Here is an 18007-nt window from a genome sequence, read left to right as displayed (position 1 = left end):
ACCTGACACTTCGTACGCGCTCCCTCCATCCCAGGCCATGACCTGGAGCTCCCTGTGTGTCCCCTGGGAGCCCAGGGTTGTCTCTGAGCGGATCTCCCTCCCGGGGATGCCAGAAGTGGTCACAGGAGCCAGCCTTAATGAGTCCCCAGCTCATTAGGCTGTTCAGGGCCGGGGAATCCCGCCTCCCTGCCCTCCCTTACAGCCCCTGGCTGCTGCGTGTCTATGTGCCTGTGTACAAGGGGCTGCAGGGAAGGTACAAAATAGCAGTCATCTCCCTGCGGAGTAGCCTTCGGCAGCTGAGTTTGGCTGGGCCCTGGGACTCATGGCCCCCCAGGGCAGCCCACTTGTTTCTTCTCCTAGGCCACTCCCTCCCACTTGGCATGGGCTCAGCTACCTAAGAGTGTCCAAGGCATATGCCCCTGGTAGTTGCTGCCCAAAGGCCTGTGCAGCCATGACTTCCATGTGGTCAGGGAGGGGTGGGTATGGAGGGGAGGTGGCCCCATGTTCTGGTGGGGCAAAAAGCCCCTCCAGGCATGTGTCCTTGGGAGTTCTGTTCAGACTCTTCCTGGACGCCAGCTCTGGTCAGTACTGGGCAGAGTGGTTAAGTCACTGAGGTTACCTGCCTGCCTGGAGACATGACCAGTGACTGTAGCCCAGAGGCTGAGGGGCACAGAGCAGGCTCTCATAGGCTTTAGGGTAGGGTGCATGAGAGGGTCTTGGCACATGCAAAGGCAAGGGGGATGCCCATGGGCTTGGGTGGGATGGCATCGCCACAGGACCTGAGCTGTGTCCCGCACAGTGCTTGGCCCGTGGCAGGGACTTTTTGTTTGTTTGTTTTGAAAGAGTCAAGATAGGTGAGCCCCAAGAGGGTAGCAGGAGTGAGTGTGGGAAAGGCAGCAGGGGGACAGGATTTGTGCCCCCAGAAGTCCAGCTGGTGAAAGAGGCGAGGGCTTGGCAGAGCTATGGGATGAGAGGTGCCTTCCTGTTGGGGGTGAGTGGGCTGAGAGAAGTGAGGGTCTGGTCTGATGAAGGGGAGAGACCTGCCCCCTGGACTGCCCCAGGCTTGCACACTGCCAGTCTTTGCCAGAGCCTGGTGGGTGGGTGGGCTGGGCAGGGCCCTGGCCCCTCTCCAGCCTCCCCGGGAGGTTCCGCCTCCTCGACGGCCCCAGGCCTTGGGCACCGTCCAGCCTCCACTGTACTCAGGCCTGCCCCTTTCTCTCTCTCGTGACCTGTACCTGGCTGCCTCCCCAGCTCCCGGTTCTTTGTTTGGCGCAGAGGCCCCACCCCCAGGCACACTCACCCGGCTGTCTGGTTCAGCAGGTTCCAGCCTCTGGTTTCTGCAGCTGGCAGGTTGAGGCAGGAACCAGGGGGGTTCCACCCCGGGCTGCTCTCCCCAGCAGGTGTTGAGGGCTCCCCAGTGTGGTGTGTGAGGGGCCGGAGGCCTCCACCCTCCTCCTCAGGCCTTCCCCCATGGTCTTCAGGTCACCTCCCTTGTGCCCCGCGCTGCCCTGTGCCAGGAATGGGGTTGGCGCTGGGACAGGGAGGGAATCAAGGCAGGCAGGTTTCTGCCCTGCCCAGGGTTATTGTTCTCTGTCGGGAAGCAGCCATGAATCAAATACTCCTCCACAATGTGGAAAAAGTAATAACCTCACACGTGTACATAACAAACTGGGAGCAAAAGCAGTAGCCTCACACGGGACGTAGCAAACCATGAGCACGGCTGTGAGGCAGAGGGGAGTCACCAGAAAGCCCCAAACACAGAGCCACGCCAGTCGAGGTGGGGCGACCGCAGAGGGGCAAGGAAGGTTTTCTGAGGAAATGATGTCTAAACTGAGACCAGAAAGGTGCATAGGAGACAGTGGGTAAGGAGGTGGTCTAAGAGGTTTGTGGCAGGAGGAGCAGCTTATGCAAAGGCCCTGAGGCGCAGGATAAGCATTGCTCATCCAGAGGACGGGAAGCCAGGGCTCTGGGGGGTGTGAAGGGCTGGGGTCAGACCTGGCAGGGCTCTGTCCACCACGACAGGAGTTTAAGTCTTGTTTCAGAAGCCGTGGGAGGCTTCTAAAGGGTTTTGATCAGGGGAGAGGCTGCCACTTCGCTCCGGCTGCTGAATAGACACTAGGCTGGAGAGGACAAGACTGGAGGCAGGGATGCAGCTGGTTAGGTTGGCGCAGTGTCCAGTCGAGGGAAGGTATTGTCTGGACTAAGGTGGTGGCAGAACAGGAGAGGGGAGCTGCAGTCTGCAGGTATGAGGGAGGGGTGTGCAGTGTGCAGAGGGGTGGGTAGGAGACTCTTCCCCACCCCCAAACGTGGGAGGAGGGGTCCTTTCCGAGAAGACCTGAGTGAAAGGACCAGCGTACAAAGACAGGCTCTGCAGTCCGGGAGTGTCTGGAGCCTCCAGAGGGCAGTTGGGGCAAGAGTGAGGCAACCTGAGGCTCTCTGAACCTTTGTGGTGTCCCCGTGCCACTCTGGCCCGCAGCAGGTTTGCGTGTTACCCCAATAGGGCTGCTCTCGCCCTCTCTGGGTACTCCCAAGGGCAAGTCAGGTAGGTCCCCAAGTCTCCCTCCTCCAGGGAAGCCCTGAGCTGTGCTTAGGTTTTGGAATGCTGGCTCAAACCCTGGCTTTACACCAGATCAGTGTTGATCTGGCTGCTGTTTGACCTTCTGAGCCTCCATCTCCCCATCTCTAAAATGGGAATGATAATACCACTGGTGCTAAAGAGGGTGCTAGCTGCCCACAGGCGAAGTCTGCCACGTGTCCAGCTGTGGGAGCATCCTACAGACATCGTCACATTTTGTCTGCCCAGACCCCTGCCTCTAGCACTGTTTAGCAGATGAGGCTCAGAGATGGTTAGTGACCTTTCTTAATAATTACACAAAACCTCCAGAGCCCGCTGGACCCTGGGGTGCTGGGTAAGATGGGCCCCTCCCTGCTCGCTGCAAGGCTGAGCCCCCCAGCTCTGCACTGCATCTGTCACTCCTGAGCCTAGCGGTTGGTCCCCAGACCCTTCCCTCCTCGGAGACACTGCTCCATCTGTTGTCCCTCTTCTCTGTCCTGGATCAGCACCTTCTCTCTCTGCTGGCTCCTTCCCATCAGCATTTAAATACCATCTTTTGGGCTTCCCTGGTGGCTCAGTGGTAAAGAATTTCACCTGCCCATGAAGGAGACCCAGGTTCAATCTCTGATCCGAGAAGATCCCACATGCCGCAGAGCAGCTGAGCCACCCATGCACCACGACTATGGAGCCTGTGCTCTAGAGCCCAAGACCTGCAACTACCAAGCCCGCGAGCCTCGACTACTGAAGTCCGCTTGCCCTAGAGCCTGTGCTCTGCAGCAAGAGAAGCCATCACAGTGAGAAGCCCATGCACCACCACGGGAGAGTAGGCCCCGCTCTCTGCAACTAGGGAAAAGCCTGTGCGGCAGTGAAGACGCAGCACAGTCAATAAATTATTTTTAAAAAGTACTGTCACATCTTAGGAAAAAAAGAAACAAGAATGTAAAAACCTCCCTCCAATCTTCATCCCCTCCAAGTGCCATCTTTTCTTTCTCTTCCCCATCACAGCCAGTCTCCTTTAAACAGTCACTGTACTCTGCTCTCCAATTCTTCACCCCCAACTTACTCCTCAGCCTTCTTTGGTCTTGCTTTGGCCCCTGCCACCCCCCTGACTCTGCTCGTGACAAAGCCTCCAACTACACCAAGGCGAACTGTTTCTGCCAGGTGCTTTGGAGTCAAACAGGCTTGAATTCAAATCTCAGATGTGCTGCTCATTGGCTGTGTGACCTTGGGCCAGTGACTTGACCTCTCTGTGCCTCTAAACTGGGGACAACAAGCAGTGGAGGACTAAATGAGATAAAGTACCAGGTACAGAGTGGGATTATCATCATTGCACAAACATGTTTTTGTGCCAGAGACCAGGCCAGGCCTGGCCTCATCAGCACCGAGCAGGTGGTCTGAAAGGTCACTTCTCACGGTATCAGCCTTCCTGGAGCTGTTCATTGGCCTGATTAATAGGAAATGGATCCGATGTCGGGATTAACGAGGCATTGCTACATCTTAATGAAGGCACGGTTTCCCGCATCTCATGACCCTGGGTGGGATTCCAGGTTGACCCTGTTGTATATCAGAGTGGTGTGGGTGGGCGTGACCGTACAGTGTCCAAGCCCATTCCCTTCTCCCCCTCCCGCTGCTTCTCGGTGGAACTCTGGGGAGACGTCCAGGCCGTCAGAAGACAATCACCCAGTCAGTGGGAGCTGGGTGGGGAGGGTAGATTTACAGGAGAGCATTCACCTGGGAAGACATCCAGAGATAGGACGTCTCCGGATTAGGACGTGGAATGTCTAGTCCTCCGGGACTGATGGTGCGTGGGGGCTGGGGAGAGGAGGAGTCATGGTTTCTGGCTTGAGCCTTGGGGTAGGTGGTGGTACCATCACCTGGGTGGAGAGCAGTCATGTCTGCGAGAGAGGCTGGGCCGTTCCCAGCAGCTCTCAGCATGCCTTTGTCCTGGAGCTTGGAATTGTTGAGGGGATGGGAGACAGAAGAGTGAAGCAATTAAAGTACAGACTCAGTACTCCAGACTCAGTTGCCTGGGTTCAAATCTTGGCTCTGCCACTAAGCAGCTGTCATGTTGGGCAAATCCCATCACCTCTGTGTACCTTGGGTTCTCTATAAGCAGAAATAAAACCCACCTGAGGAGCTCACAGCTCTTTGAAGAGCACCTGACACACAAGAAGCACTGCGTAAGGGCCGGGCATCACTACCATTGTTTCCTTTATAGACCTTCCTTCCCCTCCCCCACGCCTGCCCGCTGTAACATAGGCCATGTCTGCAGTGACCATCCCTTGGTGACTTGATGTTCCTCTCTCTCCAGGCAAACCTGTCTTCGTCAAGGTCCCCGAGGACCAGACTGGATTGTCAGGAGGGGTGGCCTCTTTCGTGTGCCAAGCCACGGGGGAACCCAAGCCGCGCATCACATGGATGAAGAAGGGGAAGAAAGTCAGCTCCCAGCGCTTCGAGGTACAGCCTCGGGTGGGAAGGGGCAGGCAGGGCCCCGGTTCTGCCTGTTTTGAGGTCTGGTCCTATATCACCTCCTCTTGATCTCCTGCCCTGGGGGCTTTTTCTCGGCAAGAGAAAGGCTGAGCCTGAGCAGGCCCCGCTGTCTGTCCCGAGCAGGCTGTGACCGTGTCTCTCTCCTCTGGCAGGTCATTGAGTTTGACGACGGGGCAGGGTCTGTGCTGCGGATCCAGCCACTGCGGGTGCAGCGAGACGAAGCCATCTATGAGTGCACAGCCACCAACAGTCTGGGGGAGATCAACACCAGTGCCAAGCTCTCAGTGCTCGAAGGTACCTGCTGGAAAGGGATGCGGCATCGGGGGGCGGGGAGACTCATGTAGGGGATCAGCCAGCCGGCCAGCTCCGGCCCCACTGTGGACTGCGGTGTGTTTGGCCATCCTGGGGTCAGAGAAGGTCAGTGGTGGACAGCGATGATCGCTGGGTGTTTGGCATATGCGTGGTGTCTTTGTGTTGTGCTGAGCCAGGGTGTTGCTGGGCTGGGGTCTGGGGCCTGACCTGCGGTGTGAGGTGGTAGCTACGTATCACTTGGGGTACATGATTCGTGCCAGTGGATGTGATTTTCTTGTGGAACCTGGCAAGGGGCTTCAGAGAAGTGTGTTCCCAGTCGCTGTTATGAGCAAGGGCCCTAGGCTGGAGGCTGGGGCTCTGTATGTGGACTTTAATGACCTCTCTCACTTGGTGGCTCCTCCATTCATTCACAAACATGCCCTGATGACTCCTGTGTCCTGAGAGTTATCTGACCTGGTCCTGCCCTTGCGACTTCAGTCTCCAGTATGTTCTGCGTTCTGTGCGAGAGGCCCAGGGGACTGCGGCGGGTGGGGGGCGCGCAGGGGTTCAGGGGAGGAGGGAGCTGTTGTCTGAGTCCTGAAGACAAGTGGCAGTTGGGGTGGGGGCCTCGGTGGGGAAATAGCATCAGCTCACACCGAGGCCCAGAGGCAGGAGACCGTGGAGCTTTCAGGGAACTCTTGAGTGGTTCCATTTGGCTTTGGGGTAGAGGGTGGCTGGAAGACACAGTAAAGTGGGCAAGAGTAGGTGGTTCAACATGAGCCTGGAGAGGTTGGAGGACAGATCACACAGGACCAACCAGGCTGTGAAACACTTTCCTGGGGACATAGGAAGCCGCAGACAGGGAGTGACATGATCGCCGCCCACCCCCACCTGCCACGATGAAGGCATCAGTCTGACTATGTCTGCATGTATTTTCAAAATATGGCTTGGACTGTTGCTTTAAAAAAAAAAATTGCAATACCAATACCTGTTCACTGTTGAAATTTTGGTAAGTATAAAATAGCACATAAGAAAAATTAAAAATCACTTGTTTATCTTACCACTACTATTAACATTTGGTTATTTCCTTATAGCCCATTTTCTGTGCATGCATTATATATGTAACAAAAACGAGATTACATTCTGCCCAATGATTTGTAGACTGCTTTTTAAAAAAACATATGAACATCTTCCTCACGATTAAGTATTTTTCTGCATCATTGTTTTTAATGGCTGTGGGGGAGTGTCACATGCAAGCACCCTAATTTATTCAGCCTTTCCCTTATTGTTGGACACACATGTTGTTTCCTGTATTTTGGTTGTATAAATAAGGGACTGCGTGCTTCCTTACAGATGTGTTCACTTTCCTGATTATTTCCTAGATGCACGGAAGTGGAATTGCTTGGTCAAAGGGCCACATGCGATGTTTAGCCTTTTCAATATTTCCAGAAGACTGTGTCAGTTTACACACCCATCAAACAGGGCATGAGAAGGCCTCTTTTCTGCACATCCTCACCAGCAGTGGGAATTACCATTAAAAAAATCTTTGCCAAGTTAATAGGCAAAAAATGGCATCTCAATTTAATTTGCATTTTTTTGATTACAAGAACAGTTGAACATCTTTTTGTGTTAGCCGTTTTTACACTGTGGCTTTATGTGTTCACGTTCATATCCATTCGGTAACTCCTTTGTGCCTGTGTGTCTCCTGCGAGGCAGGGCAGGGCCCTCCAGCTTAGAGGGGCAGCGGCTAGGATCAGGGGCTCTGGACCGCTCATTTTTTCCTTATGACCTTGGGTGAGTAGCTGTGCCTCTGAGCCTCATTTTGCTCCATCTGTAAATCGGGACGTGATGCCTGCCACCCAAGCTGGTTGGGAGGATTAAATGGGATGCCGTTAAGCACTTTGCTGGATTCCAGCATGAATGGTCGCTGCTGTAGGGCTGAAAGCCGCACACCCTAAGGTCCACACGCGTGAGCTGCCTGCGCCTGGTGTCTGTGCTGCCTGGCCTCTGGGTGATGCAGCCCCCACCGTCCACTCCCCTGAGGGGTGGGGGCCCAGAGGACAGGCCCTGTACCAGGATCCCTGACGGTTGGGTGCTCTCGAGCTCCTCCCTGCCACCCCTGACCTCAGTTTCCCCACTCGTGAGCTCAGGATAAGTATTTCAGCACTGCCGTCCCTTCTGTTGCTCGCTGCCCCAGCAGGAGCCATCTGCCCTGCCCTGGAATTTGGGAGGTGGCCGAAGGGCCAGACTGTGGCTCCCACCCCAGAGGGCATCTCTCAGGCCCTCGCATTAAAGGGAAGAGAGACTTCTTATTAGTGTTGGAGGAAAAGTCCCCACAAAGTCCCTACATGCTAGTTCTGGAGGGGCCTTCTTGGAGGAGGGTTTCTGTAGCAGGGGACAGGGGTGTGTTCATGCTTCTGGGTGTGAGAGGTGTCTGATGAGATTGGGGAGCGCATGGCGGCCCCAGGCCTGCTCCTGGCCCGGTTGAGATGGAGCTGTGGGCCTGAGTGAGCCCCCCTCCTGCTCCTGAAACACAGCACCCGGAAGGTGAAATGCTGACTTGCCATGTTGGTCTGCGTAACCTTGACTGGCTCTGGGCTTGGCAGAAAGGAGTGGAGTAGGAGGTCGCAAAGGTGCCAGAGGGCGGGGCCTGAGGAAAACACCTCCCCCCAACCGTGCCAGGCCTCCCCTGCTAGCCAGAGAGGCTGGGTGTATGTAGGAGTGGGGTGAAAGGATGGTTTGACTACAGCTGTGGGCTTGGGTCAGAAGAGAGCCAGGGCCATTCCTGGGAGGAGGGCTGGGGAGAGGAGGAAGCTGGCTTGGGGATTGGGACTCAAGGTTGAGTTCCTTACGTGCAGCGCAGCATGCACTGTGTGTAGCTCAGCACACGCTGGGCACTTCAGGGGAGTGGCCCGGGGCTCCCTGGGGTGACTCGGCTCAGCTGAGAGGTTGCTGCATCCCCGGCCTGCGTGTCCACACCGGGCTCCCTGCCCTGCCTTGCTGTGCCAGGCCCAGCTCCTCTCACATTTGAAGCACCCCACACCACTCCCACTCCGTGGCCTTTGCACCCAGCTCCCTGGGCAAGACTGCCACTCCCAGGGAGTCCCAATTGCCCGGCAATGCTCAGCCGGCTGCCTCCCCACCCCCTCGGCCCGGGCTGGGTACAGGGTGGGGGTGCCCGGCACAAGCTAGCTGGGGGTGAGCTGCCCAGCGTTCCTGTCTGAGTGGTAATTGAAGCCATTAGCGCGCCAGCCTCTCCCTCGCCGGGTAATGGCAGGAAAAGCTCTTCTCACTCTGCACTCTTGAGGCTGAATCACTCCCCCTCCAACCCGCCTGCCGCCGCCAGTGAGACAGGGAATCTGACATTTTCCCTCTCGAGGGAGGGGGAGCCGAGGGGGAGGGGAGGCAGGCCTTGCTTTCCGGTTTTCCTTCCAGGAGGTGGGGGAGCCAGGAGGGTCTTGGAGCTCAGTCTGAAGGTTCAGGATCTGCCTGGGCCAGTGGGTTCCAGCCAGGAGGTACCGTGGTCAGGAAAGCCCTGGAGGATGCCAGACAGCAGAGGTGTGGGCCGGGCCCTGGTGACTTGGGCAGGTTCTGGAAGGGTCTAGGGGAAGGGGAAGGGGAAGAGGGGCAGGGAGGAGATGGGGAAGGCGGAGAAAGGCCAAGGAGCAGAGATGAGCCATTTCTGACTTGTCTTGGAGGGCTTGGCTCTGCGGACTCAGAGTGCAAGAGGCAGCATTTGCTTGTGGTCATGGATACAGCAGACAACACGCACCCGTGTGGTGGCGTATGTGCCCTGTGTGCTGTCTGGAAGGCTGTGTGTGTGAGGTGTGTGATGTGGTGTTACACTTTTATGGGCTGTGTGTGCCTTACGGATTGTATAGAAAACAGGGGCTGTGCATCCGACTGTGTGTGTGTGCACGCGAGCGTGTGCTTGTGCATACGTGCATCAGGCAGTGTGTATGCGGTGTGGTGTATACAGCAGGTGGTGTACTTCATGCCGTGTGTGCATCAGACAGTGTTTATATGGGGCACGGGCTGAACAGCAGGTGGTGTGCACGTTATGGGCTGTTGTGTACAGCAGGGAAAGGGGTGTACAGCAAGCAGCCTGGGCCCAGTGTGTGCAGTCAGTCTGGTGCTGCAGGAGGCCAGAGATGTTGGACTCATTGCCTCCAGGACCCCACAGGATCCCTGCTCAAGGCTGGTGGCCGGCCAGGGCAGCTAGACAGAGATGGATGTGGGGCAGAGTGGTCAGCATGAGCTGTTGTCAGTGCCTGAGAAACTATCCTTCAGCAGGCCAGGGCGAGGGGCACCAGGGAGGGATCCTACCCAGGCCTTGGGACTCTCTCCTCTTCGTCTCCTCTCCCCACTGAGCCCCGGCTCCCTCTCACCTGTTCCCACCTGGCCTTGCTGTCTGCTGGTGGCTGACCAGGACCACACCACTCCAGGCCACAGAGGCCTAGGAATCCAGGTGCCTGCATGGCGCGCCTGGTCTTGCCCTCTTCGTTGGGGATAGGCTCTGGGGGAGGCCTGCTGTCAGGCCTGTGGGGTAATGACTGGTGGCAGGAGGCAGGCAGTCAGTGCTGGGCCTGGACCCCCAGGCTTGGCCGTGGTTTTGACCCTGGTCTGGGGACTGTGGGATGATGAGGCCCTCTTGAGCCCCATGCCAAGCCCCTTTGAAGATGAGGACTGATGAACAGCATACAGCCCTGGCCTGCCATCCTGGGCTGGCTGCACCCGGAGCATGGCCAGTACAGAAGCTCGTGTTTTCAGGGTGGGTGGACGTTTCCCCAGGGAGTCAGCTCTCCCTGCCCCACCCTCCTCCCTGTCCCTGACCCAGGGCTGATAAGGGAGTGGGGCGTTTGGGTAAAGTGCTATCACAGGCAGAGGCCAACCGTGCCCCTTTCCTGTTGCCTGCGTACGTGTCCAGGTAACGGGCTTGTTTTAAGGAAGCTGGGCCCGTCACCTCCCTGATTTGCATCCACAGAAGACATAGAAAGGGCCCCTAGAACCTAGCACCTAGAACCCAGGCCAGCTTCTGCCCCTTCCCTCGCAGCTGAGGCATTACCTAAGTGCTTCTGGCCCCGTGACTGTGCGATCTGTGACCTGTCCCTCCAGCCCTGCTGTACCATAGTCACATTCAGGACCACACAGATATGAGGCTCTGCAGCCATTCCCTGGAGAGATCTGAGCCCCAGACGTAGGAGTGGGAGAGGTGTCGGTAGGTGGGCATTGCCAGGAAGGTCTTGAAGATCTAGGGAAAAAGAAACCTAGAGAAGATTCTAGGTTTCTTGGTACCTGGGTTCCCTCACTTTTTTCTAGTTCTGATCTATCTTCTGATCTATCTTGAGGCCCAAGTGGATCCCTTTCTGAATGGTTCCTCCTGTGGGGTGGGCAGTAAGCCTGCCTCTTCTGTTAGCCACAGACACTGGATGCCTTCTCTGTGCCCAGCCTGCCCCTCCCACCCCTGCAGTCACAGGTATTTACAGGGCCCTGCTGTGTGCGTGGCCCCCTCGCCTACACCCCTCGCCCCAGCCTCAGGACCGCAGCAGAACCGGCAACTCTGGGAACAGCTAGCCAGCTTGGAGGTTTTAAATGCCCCTCTGTGTGCATATCCTCCACCCCTGATGAGGTGTCCCCTGCCTCTGGTTGCCAGGAGAGAGAGGATTTTAATCAGGGGAATGCCTGATAAAATGCGTGCTTCAGAAAGGTCCCTGAGGGTGCAGAGGCGGGTACTGGAAGACCAGTGAGAGGTCAGGGCAGCGGCCCAGGCAAGAGGTGGCAGTGGCCCAGACCCAGGCAGTGCATAGAGGAGGAAGGGAGACTGGGTTCCATGCAGTTTAGAAAGCTTGCCTGTGGGGCTGGGGGAGGCGGGTGACTCGGGGTTGCTGGCTCCGGGCCATGTAGATGGCAGTGCTATTTGCTAAGGTTCAGGTATGAGAGGAGGACCCGTTTGAGGGGCAAGTTGATGAGTCCACTTAGAAATCTGTTGTAGTAGGTATGTGTAGGCATCCTGGGGAGGGGTGTCAAGGAGGCCTTGTTCAGATTTTGCCTGGCACTCTGAGGGACAGCTGGAGATAGCGGGGAGAGAAATGGCAAGTCTTAGGGAGCCAGAGGACAGGAAGAGGGCCTGGATGGAGCCCCAGACGCTAGATCTTCCTATAGGGGTGAGTCCCTGGAAGTCAAGAGAAAAGAATCTGAAGGAACAGGGAGGGGTGCTGTCTAGAGGTTGGGCAAGATGACTGCTGAGACGTGGCCTCTGGACTTAGCTCCATGGAGTCGTGGTTGACCTTGGTGAGCACGCTGATGTCAAGCCATGGGGGTGGCAGCTGGGCTGCAGGGACCTGAAGAGCAAGAGGGAGGTTCTCAGTGGTCTGGAGGGCCCAGGCCGGAACCTAGTTGGGGTAAAGGGACCAAGAGAATGGTCCTGGAGTAGGACTGAGGTGGGGACCCTGGGAGGAGGGTTCAGCGTGGGTCAGACCCCAGAAGCTGGAATGTGGAGAGTGCAGACCTGGGGCCAGCCCCCGGGGTCACCTGGTGGGGTGCGGCTGGGAGGCCTCACCAGCCAGGTTGAGTAGAGCCCTGGGAGGCGCCAGGGAAGTCCTGGGGAGGAGGGGATTGGGAGGGGGAGGCCTCGCCTGCTTGGCTGTTCTCGGCGACAGGCCCCAAACAGCTCAGATTCAAAAACAAAACAGGCTTTTAAGATGCCAAGTTTGATGAAATCTGAGTGCTGGAAGAGGTGGGAGTTTTCTCTTAGAAAAAGCTGAAAATGAAGACTGAAAGCTGCGAAGGGAGCCCAAGGCTCCCCAGGCCTCCCTGACTGCCTGGCAGCCTGGGGGAGGGGTGGGGCTCTGGAAAGGGTGGGAGCCTGCAGGTCCAAGGGGCCTTTCACGCTTGCTCAGGGGTGTCCTGACCCTGACCTTGCTAAGGATGGGGCTGCCTCAGGGACAGGGCCTGAGGTGGCCTTGGCTCCTTTAGAGTGCGGGCGGGCTGGGGGAGCCAGCAGCCTCGCTACCCACCAGGTCCCCTCGTGCGTCTCCGCACGTCTGCGGTTCCCGGCTCTGGCCCCACAGGCGTCTCCAGGGGACTCGCCACGTCAGCATCCGTGTTGCTCTGCATGTCTGCACATGTGTGTTTCTGCGTCTCTGCGTGCACTCCCACTGGCTCTGCTTGCGTGCGTCTGTTTCCACAGGTGCTTGTCGCTGCAGGTGCCCCTCCGCACGCACATGGAGGTTTCTATTTTTGCACCTGTCTCTCTCCATGTATCTCTCTGTGGGGCCCTGGTTGTGCATGGATCTAGGTGTCTGCGTTCAGCGAAGAGGTGAGGCCAGGTCCAACACTCAGGCACCGGGAAGGGGGTCAGGCCTACAGACGGTGCACCCCAGGCAGCCGGTGTAAGTGTGTGTGTGTGTGTGCGTGCCTGCGTGCGCACAGAGACGCCAGGAAGCTGGGTAAACACGAATGAGGAGTTCCTGCTGACAGACGGTGCCGCCCGCTCCGGGACCCCGCGAGGCGTCTCCATCTGTCCGCCTCCCTGGTGCAGCCCCCTCCCTCTGGCCCAGACTCCGCCTCAGGCATCCCGAGCTGAGCTGGACAAAGAGACCTGTGTGTGCTTTGTAGGGGGCGGCAGCAGCCTCCCTCCCCCACTGGCCTAGGCCGATCCCCTGTCCACCCCCACCCTAGCCTCATCCATCAGGCCTCAGCTCCAACCAGCCTCACCTTCCCACTGTCTCCCTACCCTCCCCCAGCCCTTACTCGGGCAGCCCCTCCCTCCCTCCCCCCAAAAAGCTCTCCTTGGCTGCTCATGCTCAAGTGTTCCCTACTTCTGCATTTCCCTCCTCCTTCAGGAAGCCACCAAGATAGCACTGATCCAACTGCATTCCTGCTGTGGGGACCTGGGCCAAGCTCTTGTCCCTGTCTGAGCCTTAGGCTCCAAACACCCACCCCTTGGCCCCCCCCACCCTTTCTCTGCCCAGTGAGGATGGCAGACAAGAAGAAGTCAGGGTTCCCACTGCAGTATCTAAAGACCAGTGTATATGCACACGTGTGTCCCCAACCCAGGTACACAGATCTGTGGGCAGACCCTGGGAATGTGTGCGCCCTAACTGTGCATGCAGGCAGAATACACAAAGAGCTGTAGAGGCTTCCCAGTATCTCTGAGGTCCACTAAAGTCCCCTCGGGTTTTTCTTTTTTTCGCGGGGACCCTTTTATCAGAGGATGGACCGACCTTTGCCTCAGAGGGACACACTGCAAAAACCTGGCCGGGGCAGATGTGGGGACCTCCCCGCTCTGTGCGCACTCAGGGGGCAGCCCCCAGCTAGGCGTCGATTGAGCGGGAAGGAATCTGGGCTCCCTAGAGTTGGGGAGTAGGGTCTTGAGTAGGGGTGTTGTGACTCAGCCCAGGAGGGGACGGGAGGGGTCGCAGCGGCTCGGACCGCGGATGCGCGCCCTGCTTGGACTCGCAAGCGCCGCCTTTCCGCCGCGGCGCCGGCTCTCCGCCGTTGCCATAGTTACCAGGCGGTCTGGAGTGGGGAGGGACCCTTCCTCCCGCGGCGCTGCGCAGCCCCGCCGCCCTCAGGATGGATTTTGAGCGGACTCGGCGTGACCAGTATGTGCCGGTGTTGGAACGTGGTGCGTGCCGGCTGGTGGCCGTGTGTGGAGCAGTCGTGTTCGTTTTGCGGAAATAAAAACGCGGCGGCGTTGTGTGCAGGGGTCTGCGATGGAGCGCCCAGCCAGAAGCCCAGCCGGCAGAGGGCGTGGTATGGGAGCAGGATGGTGGCTGGCTCCCGCAGGGCCATCCCGAGCCCAGCGCCCACACCCAGCCCAATGTGGGGTCACACCACCTCGTCTCATCCCAGCCCCACCTCGGCTTAACTCTGTGGCCTTGGCAGGTTCCTGGATCTCTCTGTGCCTCCATTTGCTCATATACTTTACACAGTTTCAGTAAAGATTAGATCAGTTTGTAAGGCATTTTAATGCATTATCTGGAACTAGGAAGTGCTCCATAAACCTGACCTTTATCCCTCTACCTGGGCCTCTGTTTTTCCCGTTGTTGATGGGTTTGGAGTGATCATGTGATGCGAGCCTGAGGAGGAATTTGCCCTGGTCCTTAGCGTGAGTGGTTCAGGGTACAGTGACCCCAAGCTCCTGCGGTTCAGGGTACAGGGGTTATGTGAAGAGGATAAACGTGACAGTCTGATGGTGGGTCAGTTTACACCAGCCTGCCCAGGACTCAGCTTGGCCAGATGGGCACAGGTGTCAGTAAGCGGCTGCTGTCCTTGGCTATATTTGAATGTGCCTGGGGGTGGGGATGCTCCACCGAGTGAGTGTGGAAGGAAGAGCCAACAGCAGGTCATTCCTGAAGGGCTGGAGTCCTCCTGTGAGACACGCTCCCCCCACCAAGGTGCAGCCTTCCGACTTGTGCCTGGAAGCCTAGTTGGCACAAGGGACTGGCTTTTGGGTCCCGCTGTTTTATGGACTCTTCACACATGCCGGTTTTAGGCTCTGGCGGCTATGCCTCAGGGATGATCTGAGCCAAGGACGGAGCCATTGAGGGCATGATAATTGAGGGAGGAAAATTAATTGTCCTTAATTTGGCATGATCCCAAAGACTTTCTCCGTGTTAGGAATTCAGAATACATTTCCAGGACACAGGGCTGCAGATGTATGTACTTCTTCCCTTCTCCTTGATCAGCACCTGTGGGTAGAGATGGAGGCCCACTGACTCCTGGGCCCTAACTCTGGCAGGCCCTGCCCCACTACCGCTCCACTGCTCAGGAGGGCTGAGCAGGTAGAATTGAGGCCTGGGAAGAACTAGACTGGTGCCCCAGTGGGCTGGGATGGCTCCAGCAGCCCTGAGTGTCCCCCGGCTGTTGGGGAGTCCAGGAAGGGTGGAAGTGGATGGAGCCCTGCCTGGGCCTTCCTGGAAAAGCTAGTGGCGGCAGGACCAAAGGAAGCTGTTTCCCTCCTTGGCGCATCCCAAGTCCTGCTTTCATTTCCATCCTCCCTTTTCTTGCCACGGTTAACATTTTCCTTTTAAAAATCAGAGCTAAAAGTCAGGATGCTGTGGGATCATATTTACAGCCAAACAGACGCTGGGTTCACGTCTGGAATTTATAGGGCTGCAGGTGGGGAGGTGTTCTGCCAGCTACCTAGAGAAGCTGGGGAGGTGACTCCTACTGGTCCCCGCCCCTTCTCCCGACAGGGCCACAGTCCCTTAGGGATGCTTAGGCAGCTGGAGCCTTGGCAGAGCGCCCCCTGGGGTGTGGCAGCAGAGAGAGAAATGTCTTGCCCTTGCCTGCTGGGGCTCCTCCAGCTTCCTCTCCTGCCTGCCCACCAGTCACTTCCCCTGGGTCTCTGGGGGGACCAGCCCTGCCAGCCTCTACCTTTCTCCTTTCTGAGGATGCCACTTGCCTTTTCCCTGGCATTGGAGCTGACCTCAGCAAACATCCCCGCACACTCGAGCTGGGCCTGCGGGAGGGAGATGGGTGTGGTGCTGGCCTCCCCGACCATGGGGCCCCGCTCCTCTATCAAGAAACTGACAAAGGACAGGGTTCCCATTCCCCTACTGGGTGTGCAGCCCGGCATCCACACTGGTGGAGAGGCTCTGCCGAACCACCACACTCACTCTGTGGTTTGCTCCTGGCAGGGGGCGCCTCTCACCAGACAGGAAGGGGGCCCCAGGCCCAAGTCTTGGTACTTGCCTGCCCTGGTGGCCCAGCCCTTGCTATTATAATAATGTCAGCCAGTAGTCCTTGGGTTCTGATTCTTTGTCCGATACTTTCCAGCACGTTATGTGCATCATTAGATGTAGTTTTCACGACGACTTTATAAGGAGGGCACTTGAACCTTGTTAATAGATAAAAATGGATAAAGGGAGAGGATTAGTAACACTCCCAGGTCGCAGAGCTAGTTAGTGATGGAGGCGGGAGCTCTACTTGGTCTGCACTTGTCCAGAGTCTGTGTTCAGCCCCATGTGCTCCCAAGGGTGGGGAGTGGGCAGCCTTGCCCCTGTCTGGGTCCCTCAGGGCTAATGCAGGAGTCCGTGTGCAGTGAGAGTAGGGGTGTGCTGCCACGGTCCATGCCTGTTGCTCCTGTGGACATGACTGCTCTGTGAGCCCCCAACCACTGGCAAGCTGGGAGAAAGCAGCAGCCAAGGAGTTTTGCTTCCCTCATCGACTTTTGATGTCCTCACAGGGCTTTTTTTTTTTTTCTTTTTTAAATCTCTTCAGCCTCCACATGCTCAGACCTGGGTTCCCAGGCCTGATCATGGCCTCCAGGGTCAGGACTGAGTAAGGAAGGAGGTTCAGGGTGGGCACCAGGGATTGAAGATGGGTCATTGGTAAGGCAAAGGGTGCCCAGAGTCAGGGCCAGAACCCAAGCGGTGACATGGGGCTCTGCCCCTGGTGGAGCTGAAGGCTGGATGCAGGCAGCAGAAAGGACACTACCCACGCACACAAGAGGGTGGGGACTGGATGGCACAGGGAGCCTCTGGGCTGAGTTGTGGCTGGCGATGCCACTGTGGGAGCCATGGGCCCCCTACAGCCCAGTGTCCATGAAGCACTTGCTTCTGTGGCCAGGAGAGGCTTAAAACTCATTTTCCCAGGGCCTGGAGAGGTAAGTACTCATGTCTGCAGTCTGAGGCCTACTTCTCAGACCTGTAAACTCCCTGACGGGACACGGTGGGCTCCCTGGCAGCTCGCTGACCCTGTGAAGGGCACAGCTGGGTAGTGGGGCCCCAGACTCTGGTTCCTCACGTCAGGGCAGGCGTCGTACTTAGAATGCAGAGAAGAGAGGAGCCAAGGGTCACAGCCACCCTGGGAATCATGACGGTCCCATCGGGCAGGCAGTGCCAACCCTAACATGCACATCTGCTCTCTGTCTGCAGAGGAACAGCTGCCCCTTGGGTTCCCCTCCATCGACATGGGGCCTCAGCTGAAGGTGGTGGAGAAGGCCCGCACGGCCACTATGCTGTGTGCAGCAGGCGGGAATCCAGACCCTGAGATCTCTTGGTTCAAGGACTTCCTCCCTGTGGACCCCGCCGCGAGCAACGGCCGCATCAAGCAACTGCGTTCAGGTGAGCAGAGGGCTAGGGTCGAGGGGCCGCGCAGATTTCAGGAAAGGTGCTGGGCTGGACCCCAGCGCTTCTCTCTTGGGCCTGGGAGCTACGGGAGGCCTTGGCCTGGGTTGACCTTCCAGGGCTGAGCAGAGGGCACCTGGTGGGTGGGCCAGATACTGCTGTAGGCCCATCTGACCTGCCCAGGAAGAGAGCTTGGCAGCGAGGGCTGCTCATCAGTGATTCTTGCACCTTCCTGGGACTGTCCGACTCCAAACTACAGTCCGCCTCTGCACCTGGAGGTACGAGTGTCTTTCCCAGCCTGTGTTGGGCTCTGCAAAGGTGCTCTGTGGGCATTCATCCTCCACCTTCCCTGGAGCCCGGCCTGAGAGAGAGGCCCGGACAGTGCTTCTCTGTGCTTCTCCGGACGGCAGGGAAAGAGGCCAAAGATGTCTGATTCATCAGGCTTCCAAAGGCTGGACCTCAGAGGCTTGTAGCCAGGGGGATGTTCAGCCATCCTTCAGCCACCCGGGCCACCTGTCTCCTCTGGATGTCTCAGTCGAGCCAGCTTGGAGCCCTGTGAGCAAGGATACTGCCTTGAAACCAGGCGGGAGGTGTC

General features: G+C 57.6%; 1 protein-coding gene across 3 annotated transcripts in view; it reads left to right on the top strand.

The window, feature by feature from the left end:
• PTPRF (protein tyrosine phosphatase receptor type F) overlaps positions 1 to 18007 on the top strand; it is a 79455-nt gene that overhangs the window by 18049 nt on the left and 43399 nt on the right. For all 3 annotated transcript variants that reach the window (XM_044945133.2, XM_025288930.3, XM_044945134.2), the window contains 3 exons: positions 4866 to 5011; positions 5197 to 5338; positions 17221 to 17409. In XM_044945133.2, coding sequence (XP_044801068.2) covers positions 4866 to 5011; positions 5197 to 5338; positions 17221 to 17409 — 477 coding nt within the window. The remainder of the gene's footprint in view (positions 1 to 4865; positions 5012 to 5196; positions 5339 to 17220; positions 17410 to 18007) is intronic.

This window comes from Bubalus bubalis, chromosome 6 (genome assembly GCF_019923935.1).
Source record: "Bubalus bubalis isolate 160015118507 breed Murrah chromosome 6, NDDB_SH_1, whole genome shotgun sequence".
In the NCBI taxonomy this organism is placed as follows: Eukaryota; Metazoa; Chordata; class Mammalia; order Artiodactyla; family Bovidae; genus Bubalus; species Bubalus bubalis.
The sequence above is the reverse complement of the archived record's forward strand: the minus strand, read 5'-3'. Positions and strand labels throughout refer to the sequence as shown.